Below are 25,644 nucleotides of genomic sequence, written 5' to 3'. Positions count from 1 at the left end.
TGTACTTTTAGTCATCTCACAGAGTCGACCCAGAAATTACCCTTAGCATCTAATCATTCATGCAATGAATGTCATTAAATTCCAAAATATTACAAAAACTAATATTTCAAATCCTAACCTCAAATTCAGTTCATTTTACATATGACAACTAAATCTCTTGCCATTAAATCAATATTTCCTTTTAAATTCCCTGAATAATCCAAAGATTTATTACATTCTGAGTCTGACAAATGAAATCAAATCAATTCACATTAAAATTTCTTTGTCACATGGGCTTTCACTCTTGATTATGTTTACATCTATTGTGCTTATATAAATAAGAGTATGAAAAGTTTTTCATTTTCATTACATTTTCCTATATAAGTAAGTATGAACGTGATTATTTCTGGAATGTTTACAATTGCTTATTATCATGTGATGTGGATGTAAAGTCTGTTGAGACTATTTGTTTAGGAAAATTTGAAGTCCTAAAGGACAGCATAAAGAATGAATTCACTTTTTTAATGTAATATTTGGAGTGTTTATGTGCTATGGAGACATAAGCTGCATTTTTAAGGAAAATAAGCTTTAAGGGCATTTAATTTTCTTTATTAGAAGAATTGACTGCAAGGATAAGCTCAACAAAAAGCTAAAGAAATTGAAAATGAGACATCCAGAATGGATAGATAAGATCTACTTCCTCTGATTTTTAATATTAATTTATTTTTCTTATATAAAAACTTGATTTTCTTCCTGATTTATTTCCAATCATTTTTGATTTCTCATTTTTTCTTCATTAAATTGCATTTTAATTATTTTCTGTGTAGAAACATCTTTATGACTTAATAAATCTAATCTTTTTTTCATCATATACCTTTGGATTCATTAACAGATGTTTAAAATATTAATTTATTGATGATGGTGCTTTGAATTGAGGAAATTGAAGGTTTAAGGATATTTATGTCCTTCCGGTGGCTAATGAAGTATCTACATCTACATTATCGGTGTATGCAGTTCATGATGAACTAAGTTGAGCGTTTCATGGACTTTATATATGGTACTTTGCCATATAGTCGAATAATCCCCGATAGCTCAGTGGTAGAAGCATGCAACCAAAAATCGTAAGACGTGGGTTCGAGCCCCAGGTTCCTTCAGAGTTCAATTGCTCTGAAAGGCCTGTCAATATAAATATGGAACGTTCAGGAGAGGATGTCATTAATTACTCGTCCATATAGGCCTATTCTGACAACTTATGACAGTCCACACCAGGCAGTAGTCAATTTGAAAACCGAATTGTAAGAATTTACTCATTTTATAGAACAAGTCTGACTCAATTTAATATTATAAGCAGTTCCTCTTTAAATTATTGAAGTCTACGAAACCTTGCAATAATTAAATTTTCAAAGCTATTACATTTCAAAAGGATTAAATAACTTACAGACTTCTTGGTACTAATTTCATCGTATTTAATTCCAATTAAGTAATTCGATTACTAATTAGCAATAATTCTGTCTGCAGATTAATTAGAAACCATTTAAGGACAAACTTTATTTATTTATAAACTTCAGCCATTTTTCAGAACTAATTTTCGCCCCTATTCAAAGCATCATCATCAATAGAACATTCGTTTCTCAAATTTAATCTACGCATTCTATTCATCAATTTTTATGTTCATTTCATATTCAGTCCTTGTTATCTGGGCACATCAGTTATATCTCAATTCAAAATTAGCATCAATACTCAGAATTTATTTCGTAAAAAAAATCGTGAAAATGAAAAGTTGCTTGTTAATAAATTAAATTATGAGATTTTATTCTTAGCTTTTGCACTTCTTCATTTTCATAGATTGAGGTTTACCAGATGGAACTTGTGTGAATTTTCGCTGATCTGGATGATTTGAGATTCAGAATTAAAGGTTTTGAACCAACCAATTCAAAAATATTCAAAGATCCAGATCAGATATTTAGAGAGCTAGACAATCTAGTCTACTTCATAGGCAGTTCCAGTCCAGCAAACTCAACCGTATAATCTCAAAGTTGTATCCTAAATTTTTTTCATACTTTTTCTTCATTTCGTTATCAAAAATAATTATTTTTACAATCTTCATCTGTTTGCATTTCCTATGCAAAATATCATTAAAAATCGATACATTTCGACCAAGACCGGTCACATCATTAACACTTTTCTTTATCTGTACATAATAAAATATTAATTTCATTCATATATATCATTATCATTACATACTATTTAATTAAATATTTGGTATATTGGAAAGAGAAATAATAATATTAATAATAAAAAAATAAATTAATGCTTAATTATATTAATTAAAAATACAGTGTCGAGTAATAAAAATGTTGAAATATCTTTAGACTTTTCACTCAATTTACTGCTGACCATTCGATGAGATTTTCTTAAATACGAAATTTCTTTCATGATTCCACACGAGTTCGTAAGAGAGATCCTCTAAATATTTGATTAATTCACTCGCATAGAGCGGATAATCAATTTTATGTGAGAAGTGGACGAGATGAATGCTAATCACTTCTATTGATATTCTGTCCCATGGTACTAGAAGTAGAAATGAATGGAAAAATTGTAATTTAATAAAATTTGTCGAAATTTTAATAAGATAGCGACGGAAACGCATTTTTAAAGTAGTTTAATGGATCAGATCCAGATCTAGTGTATCTGATACGAAGCCCTTCAACAACCAAAAAACGCGCTTCCTTCAATAAAATACAATCAAAAAGTATCAAAACTTACTCGTTTGTAGGATTTCCAGTTCCTGTCCCTGACATCCTAAACTCAATAAATCGAGTTGTGTTCGATTTAATGCCAATAAGATAGTGTATATTGGAAAGCATTTAATTCTCTCTGGTTCATCATTCATCGTCTCCACTTTAACCTCACTTTCTGTCTCCTCATAATGAAGAGTCACCTATTAAAAAATAAAATTCTTAGTCCAATTTGAAAACTATAGGATTTAAACTTTATATCTTACCTCCTTTGGATACTTCTGAGGTGATAGTGATGCATGGATAATCTTTGTTTCGTCACGCTTTGCATAAAGTTTTCTCAATTGAAAGTATTTTAATGGATCTGGTTCGACAATACATCCGCCCCATTGGAGACTTTCTGTTAGCCATGGTGCTGGAATCATTTTACCATTTGTACCCGTAAGCGATTGGAAGTAATAGCCTGACTTTTTATTTCCAAATAAATCTTTTCCAATGAATTTGGACATTATTGACGGTAGATCACTGCTACTGTTGAAATTGAATTGATCCATTGGTCTGTGGATAGAATTAGAAGTTGATATTATTAAATTGTTGTGGATGAGTGATACATGACCTTAGTCAGTGGAAGGCAACCTTTTTTGTGCCACGGTACAAAAGGACCTTGGTGGCAAGCCACACCGTATCCTAAAGCCGAAGCAGTACAGTAATGTGCCGCGACACACAGGTTGTCAACCCCTGACCCAAGCGCACAGTATTTTTCAGTCACACATTGCCTCTTGTTCGACAAATGTCGGTGCAATAATCAACAAAAATACTCACAATTTAGGTAAATTCATCATCGGGTACTTCTTCATCAGCACTTCCTTCACAAACCATACAAGCTCGCCATTGTCTTGAGGTGTATTAACCATGTCATAGTCTTGCGTTAAATTTTGTCTAATAAATTGTTGATGTCGATATTCAGCTGTAAAGTAACAAAAAAAAGAAGAAGAACATTTTAATGTTTTGTCATAAAATGAAGCTTATTAAGAAATGGAATAAAAAGTAGAAAGCTGCTGTGGAGGTCAATTCAATCTAAACAAATTGATACCAAACAAACTAATTGAAGAAATCGCTTCAAATTTCATCCATAAATCATGTGGAGATAGAATTTAAAAGGAGGTATTCTGAATAAATAAAAATTGAGGTCGTGCATGTGTTCATTCATCCCTTTTCTTCTACATCTATTCAGTCATAATCAATATGTGTACATTATAACAAATAAAGATGAAATAGGTAGGAAAAAGAAATTTGTTGTTAATAAATTCATTGTAATACAATCGGATGTGACAGAACGTAGATGAAGAATAAGAAGAGAGACAAAAGACAATGGAGGTAAAGGAATAAAATGAAATTTCCATAATTCCTCCTTCTAATAAACCTATTCATCATTTTTCAATTCTACCATTTCCTTCTTTTATATATTATTTATTTATTTTAATAATAATACAAATGACATTGATGATGAAGATGATGTCGTTGATGCCAGCTGAGAACTAATGATGAAGTAAGTTGGAAAGTTATCGTAGGTGGATTTTTAAGAGCATTGAGCTACTATGAATTATCATAAATTATTGTAATGTGAAGCGTATTTAACGGTTTTTTGAAATTTGAATTTTAAATTGAAATAAATTTTGGAAATTGGAGATGTTTGAGCCAATATGGTCCAATATGGTCCAATATATTCTGTTCCTATGAATGACAGATGAGGCTCGATATGGATTGAGGCTTTATATTATTATACACTTTAGGCTAATTGCTCATGAATGTACTCGTAAAATTGAGTATCTTCAAGTATACTCATGAGATCACTCATTTATGCTTGAATATAGACTTGCTTGTAAGGATAATCAAATATTAGACTATATAGACGACTAGCATGTCAAAGACAATAAACAAATCCAAAATTCTTATTAGAAAATTATGCTAAAAAAGCAAGCTAGTCTAGCATTGATTCAACAAAAACAAAAGTAAGCCTGAATATTCAAAGCAACATCAAAAGAAATACTCATTTCATGCACAATTGTCATAACAGCGATGACATTGAAAATTACTGTCATTTTGATGCTTACAAAGTTCAGAGAATAGAATAATATTCATCATAAGTAGGAAGGCATGAGTTAGTACTAAGAAAAAAATTATTGAAATTGAGTACAATTAGATTCAAACATGACTTAATCTTTATGCGAGTTGTCATGACATATAGCTTTGCGTCAAAAAATTATCGTAATGGGTGATGAATAAAATATCACACTGGCATTTCTTATTCCTCCTGCTAAGCATAATTCCATATACTTTTTTTGACTGCCTTTGATTATACGCAGATTCATAATTTTTACTTTTAATGGAGAATTTGCTTAGATTACAGCACGGCATGATTCTTGCTTGTTGGCATGTTAATTTGTTTAGATATTTTTTGTGAGCATGAGCGAAAATTTGTGGTTCTTTAAATAGGCGCCGTATGGTTCCGCTCTAATTTAACGGATTTATAAAAAATGTATTTTGTTATGATGAGTTTAGATTAGAGTTGGGAACTGTGACTTGAATTTTTGGGTATGTAGACTTACACATAGAATGTAGAGCAGTATTGTCCAAACTGTGTTACGCGGCATTATTGTCATGTACGGTTCTGATCGAGGCATACCATTAAAGTGTGGCGAGACTCAAAAAGTTTGGACAACACTGATCTAGAGGTTCATAAAGGAAGGTTTACTTAAGTAATATTCCCTATCCAAATTCAGATCCCAAAATCAATTCCAACAATCCACCAAAAAATTATTTGCCTTTAACAGTTCAAAAGAAATTGTTATCGCGATAATCAAGCGATAGCTTTAATCTTATCGATAGTTTACTTTATAGTTCCTTCCCTTCCTCTTCATTTCTCTTTTATGGTTGATTTTCATGTTTAAATTGAATTGACAAAAGGTGCGTTTCCCAGCAATATCAACAAATGTCATATTAATTAACATCGATAATGCTTATCGAGTGTGCGACACGTAACTAACTCAATAAAGTACATATTGTTGCCTTTTTTGCGGTTATAAACTTTACACTTTATTTGTTAAGCTCAAACTTCTTCAGCTTATATTGGCCGTAATCAGCCATTCACACCCATTTGACATGTAATAGCTTTTTTTTTGAGTATTTAAATTGAAATAAATTGAAATGAGGGAAGAAGAAGTAAAAGAAGCCATAAGAAGGTGCGTACAAACCACATGGATATAAACGTAATCTTAATTGGATTGACATTCAACAAAAAAATTGTTTTTATTATTAAAAATCACTTAACCGCTTTACTTCATCCGGTCTTTCATTTCATTTCCGATTTACTCTCAATTCTCTTTTATTTTAATTTCGGATCGAGATGAAAAGTTGGAGATCTTTGAGGATATCGTGGTTGGGGCGCATTTTCGCTATGAGGGCTGTCTTGGGGTAGTCATAGCAAGTTGCCATAACAACTTGGAAGACAATGATCCAGCCATAGCCTCAAAATAACAAGTCAGTCACCAAGATGAAGTCAATATCCAGTTTATTTTGCAAAATTGGCACAAAAATTACTTACAGAAAATAAAAGCAGATTCCAAACAGCATGGAGAGGAAGAATAAGAACAGACACGCAAATCAGTACCATCATCATCATAATAACGGAAGGAAATTAGTGTATAAAAAAGAGAGAATGACTAGAATGAGAGGAAAAAGATCTTAAAGTGTAACAGCAATTGTTCTTCATGACGATATGTGTATTATTATTACAATGGGAAATGGAAATTACTTTCGGGATTTCTCTTCTTCTTCCGTTTTTTGTTTCTCTCTGTTTTCTGTCTTCTTTTCTGCCTCTTAAGACGCTATTTAAAGCGTTAAATCGACACAATTAATGAAAAGAGAGGTGAAAAATTTCTACTAAAATTTTTTTATAACTTTAATCGCTTTTTATAACAAATAAAAAGCCGCAAAAACACATTTTTGAATATTTTTTTTATTGTAAATTAAAGAGCTGATGATGATGGTCGTGATGATAGGGGGTAAATTGCTTTAATCGGCTTAAAAGAATTTGTTAAATGACGTAAATTATGCGATTTTTGAGACGGTTGGTTAAGAAGTTCTAAAACAGGTTGCATTCCTGAATTCTCCAAAATTGATTTCAGTAGTGTTAAGCATGTGCTTTGAATTAATAACTAGAAGTGAAATTTGGGAAATTAAACCTTTAGCTATTCAGATAATTTAGATTCAGAGCTGCGCTAGGGCGATTTGCGATTAACAATTGTTTAACTAGTGGTGGATTCGCCAGATCTTTGCATTTAGTAGATGTATAGTTTACAGTGGATCAGATTTATTCCTTTGGTGACATTACTGTCTGGACTTTAGGATTTGAACATTTTGCAACTTCATGTTCGAAACTAATTTTAGTAGTAGGTAATATTTAAGATTTTTCCAAATTTTACAAAACTTGTATTGAGACAAGAAGAATTATTCAATAAATTTGTTATTTGAAATAGGTTCGAATCTTATTAGATAAATAAAATTATATTTACTTGAAAAAATGGTTTATTTCTTTTTTTTGCAATTTTCCCAACTTCCTAACCCCCTTTAAAGCAGCAAAATAATATTATATCTTCAATGATTTAATAAGAATAAAAGTTATTAATTGTTTCACTCTTAAGATATTTTCAATAAAATCATTCATACAACCACATGAAAAAAAGATCAAATAATAATGGAATTAAATAAATTTAGTACCGCAAAGTAACATACAAAAACCACTAAATTATTATTATACTTGTTTTTATGACTTTAAATAAGAGAATTGAAGATGTAGAGAAAAAGAGAAGAAAAAAAAAATTAATTGTATAATTCCTTTATAAAGTATTAATGTGCTAAAACGAAGCAGAAAGTGTGATAGAGGAAACTCCCCAGTTTTAATTGAGAAAAGCAGTTTCGTCCGTTAATAATAAAGAGTTACAATTAATTTACTTGAATCTTTCTTATCATAATTAATAAATATCTACAAAGTCATCCGTTCCATAATACTTAATTAATTTATGTGAAATATAAGATCGTAACAATGTTGATAAAGTAAATAAAGAATGTCAATCTCCATTAAAGTTGATTATTCGCGAAAAAAGTGAGTAATTTATGGTAAGGTCATTAACTTTAAATAATTATTGTGATGATATTTTGAGGTCTGTTTCAAATAAAAATCTTAAACCGAGAATAAAGTCTCTTTAAGTAGGTGCCAAAAGACTCTTTGTCTGCCTGTTGTATTTATGTGTGAACAAAACTAATTTCCGATTTTTAAATTGTGAGAATTTTTCGCTTCGGTCATTTGTCAAAATATAAAATTAGAGGTTAGGTTGATAATTTTTTGGAAGGATGGACGATTTTATTTGTATAAAAAAACGAAGTATTCCCGAAAACGAGATTTATTTTAAGAAAATACTTAGGATTCGAACCTTATCATTTTGAATTCCATTAGAATTATCTAATTTACAAATTTAAACATGATTTGAATATGACAAAAAGTCCATTTTATGCTCAGAAACCAAGTGAGTTTGGTATGAACCCTGCCTTAGTCTACCTTTGTCTTTAATTAAAAAAGTTTTAACATTTTTGATAAAACTAAAGGAAGTTTCATTACAATTACCAGCAATTCCTTAAATGTTCATTTAATTTAAAATTTGCACGAGATTCACTTGACCAATTAAGATGAATCAAGTACTGAAAGTTTCTCAACTCAATTTATAATGAGTTCGTCTTCAACGTTAATTTTCTCCGTTCATGAAAATAAATTGTATGAAAGATTATTTAATGCTATAAAATAATCATCACAATAACACAGCAAAATTCACAGCTTTTCATTTCATCTTCAGTTGTGTACAGTAAATGTAATAAAAAAAGTCTATAAGATATAACAAGAGGAGAATTAATCGTTCATTTCCGATGTGTCCAGGGCGATACAAATTGACACATAAATAAAATAAAAAATCATCGCGTTTTATTTTCATTCCCTCCCTGGTTGAATCCATTCTATACTCATCATATTATGAAAATTTCTTTTCATTATTGTGCGAAGAATAAAAAGCAAAATTTCAAAGAAGAACCTTTTTAGTTGGAACATAAAGTAAATGTATGTACAGCATCAACACATCAATTCATTTTAATAATAAACTTCCTTTTTATAAATGCTTTATGTATGCCCCACACATATAAGAACTTTTTTTGTAATGTCAATTTTTTTGCTAATTGAATTGGGCGTATATATTCACTTCCTCCTTAATGAATCCTTTATAAGCATAAATTATATATTCTTATGTAAAGTTCATGACCTCAATACCGAAAGAAGAGCACTCACATGCGTACAATCAATCATGAAGGATTTTAGACAAAAGCTGTACTAGAAACTACAATCATTTCCTGAAGCAAATAAGGGATTAAAAAGAATAAATAATGAAAGACAATGTATTGTGGAATCATTGAAGCTGCAAAACAAAGACTGTGCGTAAAGGAAAATAAAAGAAATTAAATACCGTAAAAGTTTTCATTCTTTTTAAGTGCATGGATTTTTTAAAAAGGTTGGAATTGAAATTTGCATTATGGGGATTTATTAGTTATGGACTGTTTCTCATTTTCAATTAGTTTTAACATATTATTGCCCAGCGTAAACGAATAGAAAAACTGACCGTTAATTTTGTACGGTTTTGCAAGAATTTGTAAGGTTTTTAGCACCAAAAATTTGAATAAAAATTTAACGGTAAAAACACGAAATTTTTATTGTTAATATCAATTGATATTTACTGAATTAACCATTTATATAGTATAATTTCTGCAAATTATCAACTAATTAACAGTAAAATTTAAAAGTTATGTTTTTAATTCAAGAAAAAGTTATATTTTTGTAATAATTTTTAACGGTTTTCTAAATTTCAAACGTAAGTGCTAAAACGAATTCTTGAATGCTAAAACGAATTCTCGATCCGTTTACGCTGGATTATTGCATTTTGTCAAAATTATGATTAAGTGAGAAATTAGATTTCTGAAAAATCTTTGCAAATTGTTAAAGTAAATGGTTCAAATCCTAAAGTTTTACTATTGAATTATCACAATTGTGTATCAGTAACCTTTTTTATACATTTATTTTTTTTAAACAAAATTAATGAAAAATAAGAAAAACGAGGTAATAATTAGAAATGCGTTCAATTCCGTAGCTTTTCAGACAATTCTGATTATTATTCATCCAGCTCTTTATCATCGACCCAGTGTGTATTTTAATAAGAAAAGAATTCAAAATTACAATTACACAAAGGAATTCTAAAGAAGAATCTTATAGCAGTACAATTAGAATAGAGAAATGAATGGGCAATTGCACAACTTGCATTCAAATTTTCTCTTTCATATTTCTCGTTTTCCGTTAAACGTTTTCACTATTCAACAATTTCAAACAACAAAAAAAAATAAGAGAGAACCTTAAAAGAATAAGAAGTAGATAAAGAAAGAATGGAAATATTCAATTAAGTCATTTGAGTAATAATAAAAAGAATTGAAAGGCAGTGAAATTGAATAAGCAGTAAAACAAATAAGGAGATTTTTATGCTCTTTCTTATTTCACAAAATTGAATGAGTAACACGCAACGACGTAGTAAGCAGCTAGACAAAAAGAAAAAGAGTAAAGGATGTGATACTTTTGTTAAGATGATGGCATGTATCACACACATGTCAGATTGTATATTAAGGCGACACCACAAAAAGTCATTTACTGTTTGAGACCGAACAGTTATGACGTCTACACAATCCACAGACTAGGATCGAAAAGTCGTACTCCCATGGACGTAATTTATGAATGACTCCTTAGAAGGAAACAAATATAAATGGACATGTCTGGGCTGCAGCTACTGCGTATTTAGAGAAAACAAAACAAGTGTTAATCCTTTGTTGTGACTTTAATGGAATCATGATTTGTCCATTAAGTGCCACATCCATTTTGTAGATGCCATACTCTCATAAATGGAATGCAATTAAAGAATCAGGTAAAGTACAGTAAACTTAATAAATTCAGTGTAAATTGGATTTAAATTGATAGTAAACGATGCACTAGGCATTCTCGTAGAAAATTATGACTGAAATGTACACGATTTATGAACAAATATCGAAAGTAATTTTCATAAATCAGAAATTCAATACCAATTTATAACAATGAAATTTACAGTTCTGTTAATAAGAAAATTTATGTATAAAAAGTTATTTCTGAATAGTTCAAGTTTCTTGCCCTTACTTAAATGAAATAAACCTTGTAAATGCTGATAATGAAGAATAAAAAAAAAAACAAATTTTTCAAGCAACAAAAAGAAATTGAAAGAATCTAAAAAAGATTTAAGTGGAGAAATAAAGAGAAAAAAGAGACATGTAAACAAACATCTTATGATTCACTGCAGCTGGTCATTCATAAGATAAACATTTAAGAAGAAAAATAATGAAAAATTGTAAGATATTCTTTATTCCTTTTACATATTCTCACTAGCTCACTTCTTTTTTTCGTTGATTCATTCAAATGCGAAGGCGTTTTATGTTGTTTTTATGCTCCATTGAATTATTATCGTGGGTGTTTTCTTCTTTATTTAAGAAAAAAAAAATATTGTGATTCTATCGCGTCTACTACACAACAACCTACGACCTGTGAACTTTATTTCTGTTATTAGTTCCACTAAACTACGTTTCTTATAAAGTTATTCTGAAACAATGTTGTTGAAAAATGCACAGCATAGCCATAAAGAAGTTTGAGATCTACGCTAATGAGCAATTTTCATGAATAACTACATGTGGTATTGAGTTATGGAAAGTAAAGCTTTCAGCATCAATTGAGCTCATCTTCTTTAATTCAATATTATTTCATGATCAATTTAGAGGCGCCTGTTCAGCTTCATGTCTAATTTCATTCTTAATATGATCAAATAGGATTATTAAGGAGAGTATCTAGTCATTATAGGTAATTACCAATTGTTAGAAATTATTAAATTGAAAATATTTGAAAATAAACCAAATTGTTGGAGTTCGAATCTCATTGAAAAAAATATTGAATATTCATTTCTGTCGTATTCTGTCTTTGTTTTTTTTTTTTGGTTAAATTTTTAAACTTTGAGATCTTAACTTAAAATTGGACCAGTTGGCAATCTTTAATTTTTACGGCACACCTTGGTGGTAAGCCTTGATCGAAACCGCACACGACATATGGTTCATGCCATATTGTTTAAAATTTATTCCCTTTTGATCCCATTAGAATCTATACTCCTGTTAGAATATCCACAAGATTTACACCACTCAGCCAGAATTTTAAGTCGACTATGAAGCTTAACTTAGAAATCATTAAAATTGAAGTGATATCCCCAAAAAAAAAAATTAAATAAGAGCTACTCACTTGAAGGATCCATGTATAATATTAGTAGACTTAAAACTGTTGCAAATGTGACCAGAAATAAAAGTATTGGAAATAATTGACATAATCTCGATTTTGTAGGCTTCTCTAAGTCACTGTCGATATTACTTCTCATCTTATTATTATCATTTTTAACTTGTGATTTAATAGCATCTTTTGGCGCTTCAATTTTGATAACAATCGGTGATGTTTGAATATTTTTACTGTTTGTGTCAATAACTGCTGCCGCTTTAAGTTCTTTTGTTGCTGCAACAGTCTCATTGGACTTGTTGTCTTTCTCCATTTTTCTATTCCTCTTCTTGCTGCTTTTTATTGTATTTTTCTTGTTAGTAATCTGTAAAGAAAAGAAGGAAAGAAATTTATATAGAATAGAATGAATATGAGGTAATTTGTATGATATACATGCTAGATAATCTCTCTATGGATATGGACCTAGAGGAGCTCTAAAATCTCTATACAAACATTATAAATTTCGAATAACAATGCCGTGTATTTTATATTAGAATGAATAGGACAGAGAATATATACTTTTTTGAAATGAAAATTGTACCGAAAGATTGAGTTACAATGCAAATAAATGTGCTGTACAACAAGCATAAAACCACCTGCCGTATGTTGCAGACTGTAAATTCTTTTGCTTTCTTTTTTTTACATTCTCATTTCAGGATACTGTAAAAATGTGTTTTTTCGATGCTGATCCATCATTTTTTTTTGTTCCTTCATTCTTCTTCTTCTTCCTCGTTCAACATTTGTGCATCATCATATTACATTGACAAGAGTGGCACATCGTATCACATACAAAAAAATTTGAAGAGTCTGAAGTTGAAATTAAGAGCAAACACACGGTGTGCTGCTGAAAATATGTGTATTTGAATGTATACATAACAGCTGTATTATATCATTTTTTTTTTGTTTCTTATTCCATATGAAAAACGCATAAAAATGAAATTTCATTGTTATTATGGCTCACTGTCATCATCAACAGTGCTTTTTCATTCTCATTCTCGCCTTCTTCAATATTGACGATGAAATGAACGAAAAATTATTGAAAAGTATAAAAAAAATTTGTAGCTCCACACGAAAAAGTTAAAAAAATAATTAAGAGAGAAGAAAATAATGTTTAAACGCCTCCATAGTAAGTTTGTTTAAGACTAAGAATTGTTTACTTTAAAACTTTTTTTCTTTTTTTTTGCGGCTGCAGGAAAACTTTTCATTCATTCAATTGATTTCATTCACAACTTTATCTTAATACAATTTGCGTCGTAATTCTTGATGTTTAATTTTACTCTGGGGATCACTCATTAATGAGGTACATCAAGGAATTGGCTGGAGGCCACACTAATGCATCTTTACAGGAAATAGCCCTTTTTCCACTTCTCAATCCGAAAATCTTAATGTTTATAGCTTCAAAACCCCTCCCATATAAATTATTTGGATATTACAAGCGAATGATCACTATAGCGTCATCAAGTATGCTTTTCGCCTTGAGCGTAACTTGATTAAAGCATCAATGAAAGGTCAAAGTGGATTTCTCGTCTTATTCTATCAATTGATGGATTTAGAGAGCGTTGGATGTGAGATAAATTATCAAGCAATTCAATTTGAAACGATTATCTTCGTTTCGAGATGTCTGTGGATTTTGTGAATTATTTGGAAATGATATCCATCATAAAATGGGTTCCTTTCCTCTTCTTTTGTCATTAATGATAATAGGGTTCCAGTTACATGACGTGATGCGAAACCGAAACACTGTCTAATCAATCTTTGGAGTTTTATCATCAATCCTTCTCATTCAACAAAACATTGGACATGAGTAGATTGAGGATGACTTGAGAATTTTCGAAAAAAAAAAAATGTTCAATTCCAACCCACAAAATTTATATTTAACGCGTGCTAGATTTTCTATTTTATGTACAATAAACTAAAATGAAATTAGTTCCAATAACATAGAGTATTTCAATTTCAGAGTTTTAATGAATATTGAATTTTTTATGTGCATCGTCTTAGAAAATTCAATTAAAGCAGTTCCAAAAATGCATGAAATTAAAATTAACGTAAAAATATGAAAAATTTCATTTCCAAGAACTTTTTTATGGTCGTTAAAAATATGTTTAAATATACAATAATTAATATTCAAGACGGCACGTATGTAATAAAGCATTAATGGCTACTAGTCTTTTAATTCCAATACCGGGAGAATAAAGTTTTATGATCTTGATAAAATAAATAAAAATACAAATTAGTCTTTCTTATCCTCTTTTTTCAGTTTTCCCATAAAAAAGTCTTCCTTCATCTCAGACCCTGCTGTAGTTCACACACAAAAAAAAATTATTTATGATCCTCAAACTTCCAATGAAAGAGAAACAGGATAAAAAGAAATGTGAAGAAAAGGATTAAAATTTCAAATTAGGATTTAAGTTAATTAGTTCTATCCATACATTTATTTCCTTCTTCTATCCATGAGAAAGACATGAATAATAGGCAGTAAAATCTACCCGAAAAAGAGCGGTAAGTGCACTATAGTTCTTCTTCTTTTACTACATGTGTGTATTTATTTAGCTTAATGATTTGGATGAACATATATAATGAGCAGATAAGGATGTTCAGTTTGTCTAATCTTGGGGATTAAATGATTTTAATAACTAAAAGATAAAGTTGTTGCTCATTTAAGTTTAATGCTAATCGTTTCGCATGCAAAAATTTAAAGAAAAATAATTGCAAATAAATTTGTCAATAGATCAAGAGTTCAAATCTCATGAAAATACTTAAAATTGTTAATTTCTAAACTATCCACATTTTTAAGTGTATTTTTCTGAAGCATCAGATTGACTTTTTTAATTCTAAAACATAAAATCGTCTCTTAAACGTCTGATCCAAGCAATTCTTAACTTAAAAAATCTTTTTTTTCCTTTCCATTAGCCATCATTAGACGGATAGACACTCATAATGAGTAAAGTCAAAAAAGGAAATGATGCACTTTCGCTTTTTTTCTAACTCATAGACATATTCACATCATAAACATTAAAAGATCATAAATTACCCATTCTTTGAGAACAAAACACCAATTCGATGGTGTGTAGACAGAATTAAAGTGCCATCCGACATGCCTCGTCTGATCTATGAGCTATTAAAAATATTCTCTTACATCCTTCTGTTCGTCATTAAGTTCTTAAAAAAGATATTTTGTGATTTTGTGCGTGTCTCAATCACCATGATGTATAGTTGAAGACACTAATCAAGGATTGAGAAGAAGAAATGAATTTTCCCATGTAAAACATAAAACGGATGGAGTTTTTTGGCTCATTGAAGCCCTATTGAGAGAATAAAATATTCAGAATATGTGGTATAAGTCATTAAGTAAGCTCTCAAAATAAAGGCAGAACTGTAATCGATCAGTCTCTTTGTAATTGAAGCCTTATCATTGCCGTAAGAGCAACTTTAAAGAGTCATGTGAAAAAATTACACCAAATTAAATTGATATTTTCACAAAAAACTGCATACGGGACAATTTAATGAATAATTAGACTTTAAGGCTACTTCCTTTCGGGTCAATTTTCAGTTTCTTTTTTGTATCATAAGAAGAAAAAGTCTCAAGTCATGAGAAGGTTTGACGTTTTCGATTTACAAGCAGTCAATTTATGTTGTCATGACAAATGGTAGGAAAGATTCTTTTGTTAAATTAAAAAAAGAAGAGAATTGATTCTGTAGCGTCACAAAGTTCTTTTTTTACAGAACATTCCACATGTTCACTTCCGTTACAGATTTTTTTTTTCCTTAAAACGTTGAAAAATTTGTCTTTTGTGTCATTTGATGTTAAATTAATTTTCTTCTTTTAAAGACGATGATGATGAAGAAATGCAAGTGAATATTGGTGATTATTGGGAGTTGGTTGGTGCTGGTCAAGGCGCATACTGTACTAAATATGGGAACCGAACGGCACAATGCGGCTAATTGCATTTCTCGACGCAGAAATCGATAAAAATCAGCTGAAATGGTTCTATCAGGGTAAATTTGAGTCTTTCCATTGGGATGCATGTTGGGATGTTCGGGAGAATTTCCTGAATTTAAATGATTCCGTTTATTATTTAAATCTGAACCATGAATTCATAAAACTCCTGTAGCTACTCAAATCCTAACTCAGAATCTAAATATAGAATAAGTACCAAAATGAACTCATCAAGTGCAGCACCAAAGAAATCCGAAAATTCATGCTAAAATGAAACTGTTTAAATAACAACAAACAGTTTAATGTGATCTGCAACGGTTCCCGTAAAAGAATGTTTCATCCATTGTCGTCACATAATATTGGTTATAATAATATTTAGGTAGGAAAAAAATGAGAAGGAGAATGAAACAAGATATAATAAAAATTACACAAAATGCTTTTTTAAAGATTGTGCAAATCGATTATCTCATTTTTTAGGGGGAAGATTCATTTTAGTTTCATAAATATGTAATTATCGCCGCGGGCTCTTTCAGAAGATTCTTATACTTTTCTTATTATATTGAAAAAAAAATGAAGAGAAGAGAACTAAGGGATTTTAAAAATTCTCGGTAGTCTACGACCTACATCATCATCATCATGAGCATGATCAACGCATGTGAAGTGAAACACCTTATTCGAAGAATGAGATTCACAGAGATACCCAAAAAAAGAAATATTTTTCGGCAATCTACAAAACAGCAACAACAATAACAGAAAAAAGTGCACAATTCTTCCTAAAAAAGGAGAGACAGACTCATAAAAGTGCAGCAAAGCATGAGTCACACACCATGAAGTCAATTTTTTGTTTTGTTTTTGCCTTCAAACAATAAAAAATGCTTTTGATCCATTAACCAAGAAAAGAAGTGCGATGATGCACACACAAAAAGAGGAATCACAGTCAAGAAGACACAAGCGACAATGCAATGAATGATTTTGTATTTTTCATTGAGTGCTGCAAATTATTTATTCTCTTTTTTTCTCACTTTGCTTCAGTACTTTTTGGGTCTTGTTGCTTAAAGACGAAAGAAATTCTAAAATTAAAAAAAATGTGCAGTTCGCTCGTTTGCACCATTTTAGGCAATCATCAAATGAATTTTTTAGTTCCCTCTTTGCTCAATTCTGCACGGTCCGGAGATGTAAATTGCTCTTCTTTTTGCCTTTGATTTCTCATCTCGTTAAAATTTATTTGTAAATTAAAAATTCATGCAAATTTTGAAGCTGCTTTTGTCAAGTTTAAGATCAGTTTGTCTTTAATGCTGCAACATGATGTCAGACTTGTAAGACATAAATTAGATAATTGATTTTAAACGTTTTGGAAATACATTCTTAATCTTAACTAAACATTATCTAAGAAATTGTCGTCGCTAGACATTTGGTAGCTATAATTGACCTCAAATTTCGAGTCACTGAAGATCAAAGTTCGTAACAAAATTAAATTTAATTTGATCATTGATTCAGAATCTCATTGGAAAATATATTATGTTACAGTATTGAACAGCTCATGAATTTTTGAAATTCAGTCACTTGGAGATTTTTCTGATCTAATTTTTGAACTTATCGGCAGTCTAGACATATGAATTTAGCTTTAAGCAATTTTTGCTATCAAATTATTGCTGCTTTTTGGATAATTTCGCAGAATCTTTAGTTTTGAGCAAGACATAGCCAAGTTGAACTTATGTCAAAACGGAACTTTACATGGAGTCGACCTTTTTCATTCAAATTCGAGTCGACTTTGAGTTCTGCCTTCAACTCATTTAATCAATTTTGTACAATATAATTTAAAAGAATTGCTCAATAAAATTGCAATTGACAGCTTATTGGCTTGATTGACATCAAATGATTCTAACCCATTTACATGCAAAATGCGCTTCTATTGTATCTGCATTCGCAGTTATTTCCATTTCAACAAAGCATTCAGCAAAATTCTCATACAAAATATAATTTTAAATACTTCTTCATTTTTTATAATTCTTATTTTTTTCGGGTGGGATACAAAAAAAGCCAAAAGAAATTTGCATTTTTGTTGCAATTCCCCTAGTATATTTTAGTTCACCACACCAATTCTTTAATAATGATGCTGCTACAAAAGAATATACGAAGAAATGAATAAAGAGAACGACTGAAACAAAAAAAGAAATTCCCACCGTCTCGTACAGAACCGACTCCGAAAATGAATAAATATTTGGCGTTTAAATGCCTGATGGCAATTACCGAGCAAACACCATTTCAAGATGAAAATGAAAATAAAACAATATTTAAACATTCTTCGTCAATGCTTGTGTTTCTGTTGCCTTAACATGTTAATTAACATACTTAATTAGCTCGTAGTGCAATTGTAAGTTTTGCATGACAAATGTTTACCTCACATATTAATGTCCTTATAACATTCGCGGTGCCACATACAGCAATCAATTATTATTACAAGTTTAAATCATATTTACATGCTAAAGCTAGTAAAATTTGCATCTACTGTAACTTTATACTATATAAATGCAATTAATTTTATTAAAAAGAGCGAAAAAGTCGCAATCACAGCCTGCTCATGTGTGCAAAAACTTTATGAATTGTTCTCTCTTTCTGTCAGCCAGCAGTTTCTAGTCAGACACGAATTTCAAAACTATTCAAGGGCACTCAATCAGGTTTTTTAAATACTTTATTGAATGAATAAAATGACAAAAAAATAACAAGCAGCAGCGAATTGATGAATCAACTTGAACAGTTTTAATTAAGATAGAAGATTTTTACAGAGATATCGCACATCTGTAGATATTGTAACCCGACCCTACCCGCATCTCTCTTTATTATTTTTCCTTCACTCGATTCCATTCAATTTATTATTGCTGTAAAATACTTCTTTTTTTTGTTGTATTGTTTCATCATCTCAAGCATGTAATTTTATCAATGAATTTAATTTCTTTACTCTACATCAGTCTCATCATCATTGTCATCAGCACTATATTTTTCATTATAATAATGTCAGCAAATATTTCTCAGGAAATTTGTATATCATAGTATGCAGTGCTTTTGATATTGGGATTTTGGAGCGCATTTGATCGACGTTGGTATGTAAGAAGTGACTGTATGCTGAATGTTATGTCTTATGAAGTTGAGAAGGTTCAAATCTCACTTTGAGTGATTTTAGAAATATTCTGAAAATTCCAGAATTTACTAGAAATGCATTAAGGATGCCCACAGACATTTGAGTCTTAAATACTCCGTAACTTCAATTCAATGCTACAATTCAGTGCCACACTGATCGCTATGTTTATACATTTCACTGCTTGAGAATTAAAATAAGCAGACAAACAGTCATCAGATAAATGGCCCATTATTCCCAATAAAATGTTTATAAGACGAATAAAAAAAATTTAGATCACTTTGTGGAAATGACGATATGGGATGCGATGATATGAATGAGAATGTGATTATAATGAGTGTATATTGATCAGCAAGACGCAGATATAATTTTTTATATTACATTATTAAGCGACATTTTCATCTCTTATTCATTTTTCTTTTCCTTTCATTACCATCTCCTGGGCTTGTTGTTCTGTTATTCTTGTAGGTAGCAATATGCTCATTAAAAATAAATTACAGCATATTTTATAATTATTATGAGTATATTTAATATGTTGCAAATATACACATGATTCAATTTCTCTGGCACAAGCGATACTTTGCTTCTTACTTTATATTATTTTTTTTTCGTAAATTCTTATTAATGATGTATATAGATATATACAAAATGATATCCGTTACTTGAGGCGATGGAAATGATTATTGGATGGACAATAATAATAACATAACATGTGTCTAACGGAGTAATGTCGCTTCTCTCTCAGTTGTTTTTGTGTCTTGCTGATGCTTTTGAAAATGAATAAAAAAGCCAACCATGAATAATAACAAAGAATAATGAAGAATTTTTTTTGTTCATAATGTAAAAGTTTATAGATGATATTGTCTTCGATGACCCGAAACGTCTATGAAGAGAAGGGACTTAATAATTTTTTTTTTGTTAAGCACAAAAGGCACCTGCCAATAAAAGATTATTTTACATTTTCATGCTCATAAACGGAGTCAATAATCTAATTAAAGTTTATTCACTTTTATTTGCCATTTCAGGTGACGATGATGATGTTCAAATACACCCACTAATCAGAATATCCAAAACATTTTATAGTAATAGCCCAAAAATGGATAAAGCGAGCAATTTATGTGTCTGCTGCTTCTGCTGTATGTGTCAACATCTCATTTATTACTATGACATTTAACAATGATAAATCTTTCTATTCTCATTTTTCTTCATACAAATGGCAAGTTCTATCTTTAGATATTCGATATGAATCATACATAAATCAAAATAAAATTTAATTTCTCATCTCAATAAATTCAAAATTGATTAATATTTATAGAAATACTACAAACGTTTTGGGTAGATGAAATCTTGTTTTCATTATAACTTTGTATATTTACTGTTTTGAATAGCAAAATGCCTTAAAGTCTGTTTGTGCTACTTTTTAATCATAAACTAAACTATTCTTAAGCTAGGAAATTGCTTAATTAGGATGAATTTTTGGAAAAACTTTTTCAGATGAGAAAATGAGACACGTGTTTTTCAAATTTTCAAAGTCTGTTAAAATTTAACTACATAAACTAAGCATGCGCTTTTGTCATTCAAATTACAATAGATTCTCATCTTTCTTAAATTGTTGCGTGGTACTGTATGGAAGTTGGAAAGATGGAAGTGATGATACGTCAATTTGACATGATTGATTGGTAGAAATATAAATAAATAAATATGATACGATTGATATTCCAATTCAAAGAATTGACAGGAAAGAAAATTGACAAGATATAATATTAATTTGAATTTTGAATGTGTTGAAAAATGTCGTTATCAATTATTCAACATTTTATTTATTTATTTTATGTTTGGCCTTTTTTTATTGGAAGAATAAAGTTCATAGACCCGATTTGATTGAATGTATGCTTAACAATCACGACATATTAGGAAGAAAAATGGAAACATTTTAGACACCTAACAAAACAGAATGGAATAATAAGAAAAGAGTTAAAAGGAAAGAAAAGCCATGCCTTAATGTATTTTGATGCTTCATTGTGTTTTAATTATACGGCATGTGTCCAGTATCAAATAGACATTTTAATGATGATGATGGCGATGATGATAATCATTTTGAATCAAGAATTGTCGAGATTGAGGAAAAAAATGGGGAGATTCAGATTACAAGAATGAAAAGAGAAGACTTTTTAGATATGTGAAGCTCATAAATATGGAAAGATCTTTTTTTTCGGGTCCAACTGTGATAACCAGTTTCTTTTTCTTCGTTCAGAGAGTTTTGCGTTTTCAATGCGTATGTTGTCTTATGTTATTTTATATGTTATAAGTGTATCCATCAAAAAGACGAGTAGAAAGGAAAAAAAAAATAACGACAGCAGCAGAGAGTCAATTTGAAATTCCAACTTAGGCCCTTTTTTATCGCTTGGTAAAATGTGCTTCATGCTATGTTTCTTTTATATTATTGTTTTCTAAGAAACCGGGCTGACTGACTGACTGACTAAAGAAAAAAATACACACAATTTTTTTTATTTTTCTTCTTTTCAACTCGCATTTCTCGCATTTGAAATTCCAACTTAAATGCTTTGAAGCCTTTTCAATGCGATAGCGATGATGATTGTTTCTGTTCAAATCATTATCTCTAGAAGAATCCATGAGTGAGATGAAAAATAAGCGCGTAAAAAATTGGTAGTGCAGTCACAGCTGCTGAATGGTTGAAAAGCATTTCTTTTCTAGTATTTAATTTATAGACATCCTTCAAATGTTGAGACATTTGGTACTGGAATGGCAGTAAAGTCTGAGTATTCTATATAGAGTTTTATATGCGGTTTAGCAAAATCAAAAATAATAGTATCAATGGTCTAGTGTGTAGAGAACAGACACGAATCTGTCCCTGCTTCAAAAAGGTCATAGGTTAGATTCCTATCAGTAATTATTAATTTAATCTATGACTGGCCTTCATTTTTTTTTTTTGTTTTCTAATGTTGCTATTTTTTTCTAATTTAGATTATCTTCTTAAGTGCGTAAGCCCTACATGATTCAACTAGGTACCACCGCATTATTCAAATACGCAAGAAATTATACAAATACTCTGTGACTAAAATTTACTTATTGAATCATCAATTACTTGACGGATTTTCACAACATTACTTAACTTTTAAATTGCATCATGTTTAATTCCTAGAAAATTGTATAAATCGATATCAATTGATCCCCAGTTATACAAAGTGACTAAATCACAAGAACTCCCCTAGCAATCATAACAAGCTATCAACGTACAAAGCAAACGATCGTTCTATATCAAAGAATTTAAAAATCACCAAAAAAATGTGCGCGCAAAAAGCGAAACACATAGCAGAAACAGCAAGAAAATTGTTTAAAAGGAAACTCATTAGACAAAACGGACATTGAGATATCCATCCGTTAAATAAGAAAATACAATTAATCATTACATAAGTTGGAATCTGTTATTACTTACAATGTTTATTTTCGTATTCTTGCTCATTCACTTCCACCTTAATATATAATTTTGATATTTCTTTAATATTCTTTTAATTTTTGCAAATTTTTTAAACGTGAACAAAATCTTTGATTAATTCTCCTTTCAATCATACACACTTCAAATATTTCATTTCAATGCACAATCGACAAACAAAATAAAAACTTCAGCTACAAGTCCGATTGAATTATGATCAAAATCATTAATTAATCAATTATTTAAGAGAGAGACTATACACAACAACAAGTCAGTCAGTTGCTGTTTTTCACTTGCATGAATATTAATTTATGTATTTTTTGTGTTATTTATGTACAGTTGATGGATCTTTACCATTGAAATAATTTTCGATAAACAATAATTGGCTACTCTTTCGATTTTTTTTAACTTTTTATATATTTTACGGCCCGGTGATTTGAAAAATATCACGAACGTACAAAACGGTGTTGACGCTTTGATGCACGAAAGAACTCTGAATGGGGAATTTTCAGTTTGTTCGTAGTACGCTTTAAAAAACATTAAAAAAGTATATATACAACATGTAGTCGAAAAAAAATGTAAGAAAAAAGAAAGAACACAGATGATGATGAGTGTGTGTGTGTGTGACGACTATGACGAATTATAGGATCGGTTTTTTCGGAGTATAGAAAGAAAAGAGAAATATTGTAGAATGAAGGAAAATAGAATTGATCTTATTAGATGACTTCAAATACTATCTTAAAGAAGAAAAAAAAAATTACTATTTTTTGAGAGAAAAACAAAATATCGGAATCGGAAGAGCCGATGGGCACAATAGCTCTATAGTTAAGAATCAGCAAATTTATTTCGTCTATAATCAAGTGTGCTTTTTCTAGCCTTATACTTTATTTTACGCAAGCACTTAATTTAATTGAAAAATTACTTCGCCGAATTTATGTTTCATCATTTGAAATGAGGCAAGACATGTAAGTAAGCACGCTCGTAATATGATACAATAGAGAAGAGAAGCGTATGTTGTATGAATCATATGGATGTACATAAAAACCTTTAAGAGAGAAAATAATTAATTGAATCAGCACAACAGGAAGTAGCTGTCTATGGCGATAGGAGCCTTTGAAATTAATCGCTTTAAATTTTCTGATGAAATAAACATTTGAATATATTTCTTTACCCCGGCGATGCTCTCTGATTTCGATATCATTAGAAGATGTGCTCGATTAAGGAATCTATATGGTCATTTAGATACACTTGTGGTTATATATGAATATTGTTTAAAAATTGCCGAAATTCTAAATGTTATTATTATAAGCAATATTAATGATTTTCTTTCTCTTTTTTGCCTCCGACACACAAAAAGCACTTCTTTGTTGGTTTTTCATAATTAGGCAATTTTCGACAATAAGGGTTTATTCTTATTATCGTTGAAAGGCAAGAAGGAGAAGAAAAAAAAATCAATGACCACTTAAGGCTTTGGCTAATGACCACAAAAATATTAAACTATCGTCTACAAACACGATATACAGCAATGCATTAAAGATTATAAACAGCACATTGGTTGCTTTAATAGAAAACGCATTTTGGAATATTAAATGGAATGTCGGTACGATTTAGATTTGTATAAACCAAATTGACATTGAAAGTTCTGTGTGCTGCCAGATTGTTTGAGAATCTATCCAAAAGAATCATGCAAATTAGTTGTTTTGATACAAATCTAATTCAGAAGCTGTTCTTCAGTTTTTAATAAATTATTAAGCGTCAATTCAACACTAAATTCAATCCTGATTATAAATAGTTATCAACTCACACCACAAATCATTGATCAAATTCTGTGATTGATTGACGAAATTATTAGATTCATGCTAGACACTTAAGTGAATCATGTTTGATTGTTGTATAATTCCTACGAAATTCAATCTTTAATTCATATTACTGTCTTCATTATTTAGATCATATTGAAATCGTAGTTGAAAAAGGTCATGTTGAAGTGTTCTTCCGGCTTGAAAATCAGGCAGTATTATGAAATTTTGAATATCGATCAATTGTTAAATCATTCTTGACACAATTCTAAAGCAACGGCGAAGCCGGTTTAGTATATACATGAAAACTCGAACTAGTGCTAGACAAACTGATGCTACATAGACTGTTCATATCAATAGACTGGCTAATAATTAGGCTCTTTTCGATTTATAAATTTTAAGTTGCTTAATGACATAGTTTTGTTTCTCTTCTTCATTATTCTCATTTCTTTACAAAAAAATCATGGTATGGTGTGTTATGGAAGAAGGATGATCGATGGACATATACAAAAAAGGTCCATAGAAACAAAAAAAAAATAACTATCAGTTGAATGGTAATTAATGCCTTCTTTTTAGATGTTTATGTGTTTTCAACATCTGTTATTTTCTAACATATCCACTTTTTCTTTTTCTTCTTCTATGCTACACAACATACTGTGTGTGCTGTATATTTTTGATCACGCACAATTTTTTATTTTTTATTTTCTCTGCTTTAGTCAACCTTCTTTACAAGAATATTTAGTAAGTAATAGAAAAATCGATGAGTCTATCAAGAAGAAGAACTTAAATCTGGACTTACCTTCATTAGAGATTCATTGTTCCAAGCAATTTTCGAAAGTATTTTTGGTATAATTTAAAGCTAATTTGGTGTACTATTTTGGTTAATTAAAGAGAGCATAAAATGTTTTTTTGTATAACAAAACTTTTCCTATTTTATCCATTTTCCTGAGGATTCTCTACACATCTAATATCATTTTTGATTTTTACACAATCTTATCGACACGATTTCATTCACTTCCGTTTTATATTCACTGTTTTTCCATCCGAAATTAATTAATTTATGTTAGTATGAATTTATCCAAAATAAAATAAAAATATTTGCTATTCCCCTACTGAAATTTAAATCTCA

General features: G+C 30.0%; 1 protein-coding gene across 2 annotated transcripts; it reads right to left on the bottom strand.

Annotated features, from left to right (window-relative positions):
• Positions 1 to 1,759: 1,759 nt before the first annotated feature.
• Positions 1,760 to 25,612, bottom strand: S (EGF receptor activation regulator Star). Of its 2 annotated transcripts, none has more exons than XM_070639385.1 (6): positions 25,315 to 25,612; positions 12,166 to 12,517; positions 3,540 to 3,684; positions 2,984 to 3,275; positions 2,746 to 2,920; positions 1,760 to 2,550 (listed from the first exon to the last, which is right to left on the bottom strand). In XM_070639385.1, exons 1-6 carry the CDS (start codon positions 25,318 to 25,320, stop codon positions 2,366 to 2,368), a joined length of 1,155 nt encoding a protein of 384 aa, XP_070495486.1. In that variant the 5' UTR covers positions 25,321 to 25,612; the 3' UTR covers positions 1,760 to 2,365. The 2 variants fall into 2 exon arrangements, with proteins under 2 accessions (XP_070495486.1, XP_070495483.1); XM_070639382.1 differs by lacking the exon at positions 25,315 to 25,612 and adding an exon at positions 22,723 to 23,198.
• Positions 25,613 to 25,644: the final 32 nt, after the last annotated feature.

The sequence above is a fragment of the Chironomus tepperi genome, unplaced genomic scaffold (genome assembly GCF_022539635.2).
Source record: "Chironomus tepperi strain 1889 unplaced genomic scaffold, CSIRO-AGI_Ctep_v1 contig_196, whole genome shotgun sequence".
NCBI lineage: Eukaryota > Metazoa > Arthropoda > Insecta > Diptera > Chironomidae > Chironomus > Chironomus tepperi.
Note: the sequence above shows the minus strand (reverse complement) of the source record. Positions and strands in the feature narration are given on the sequence as shown.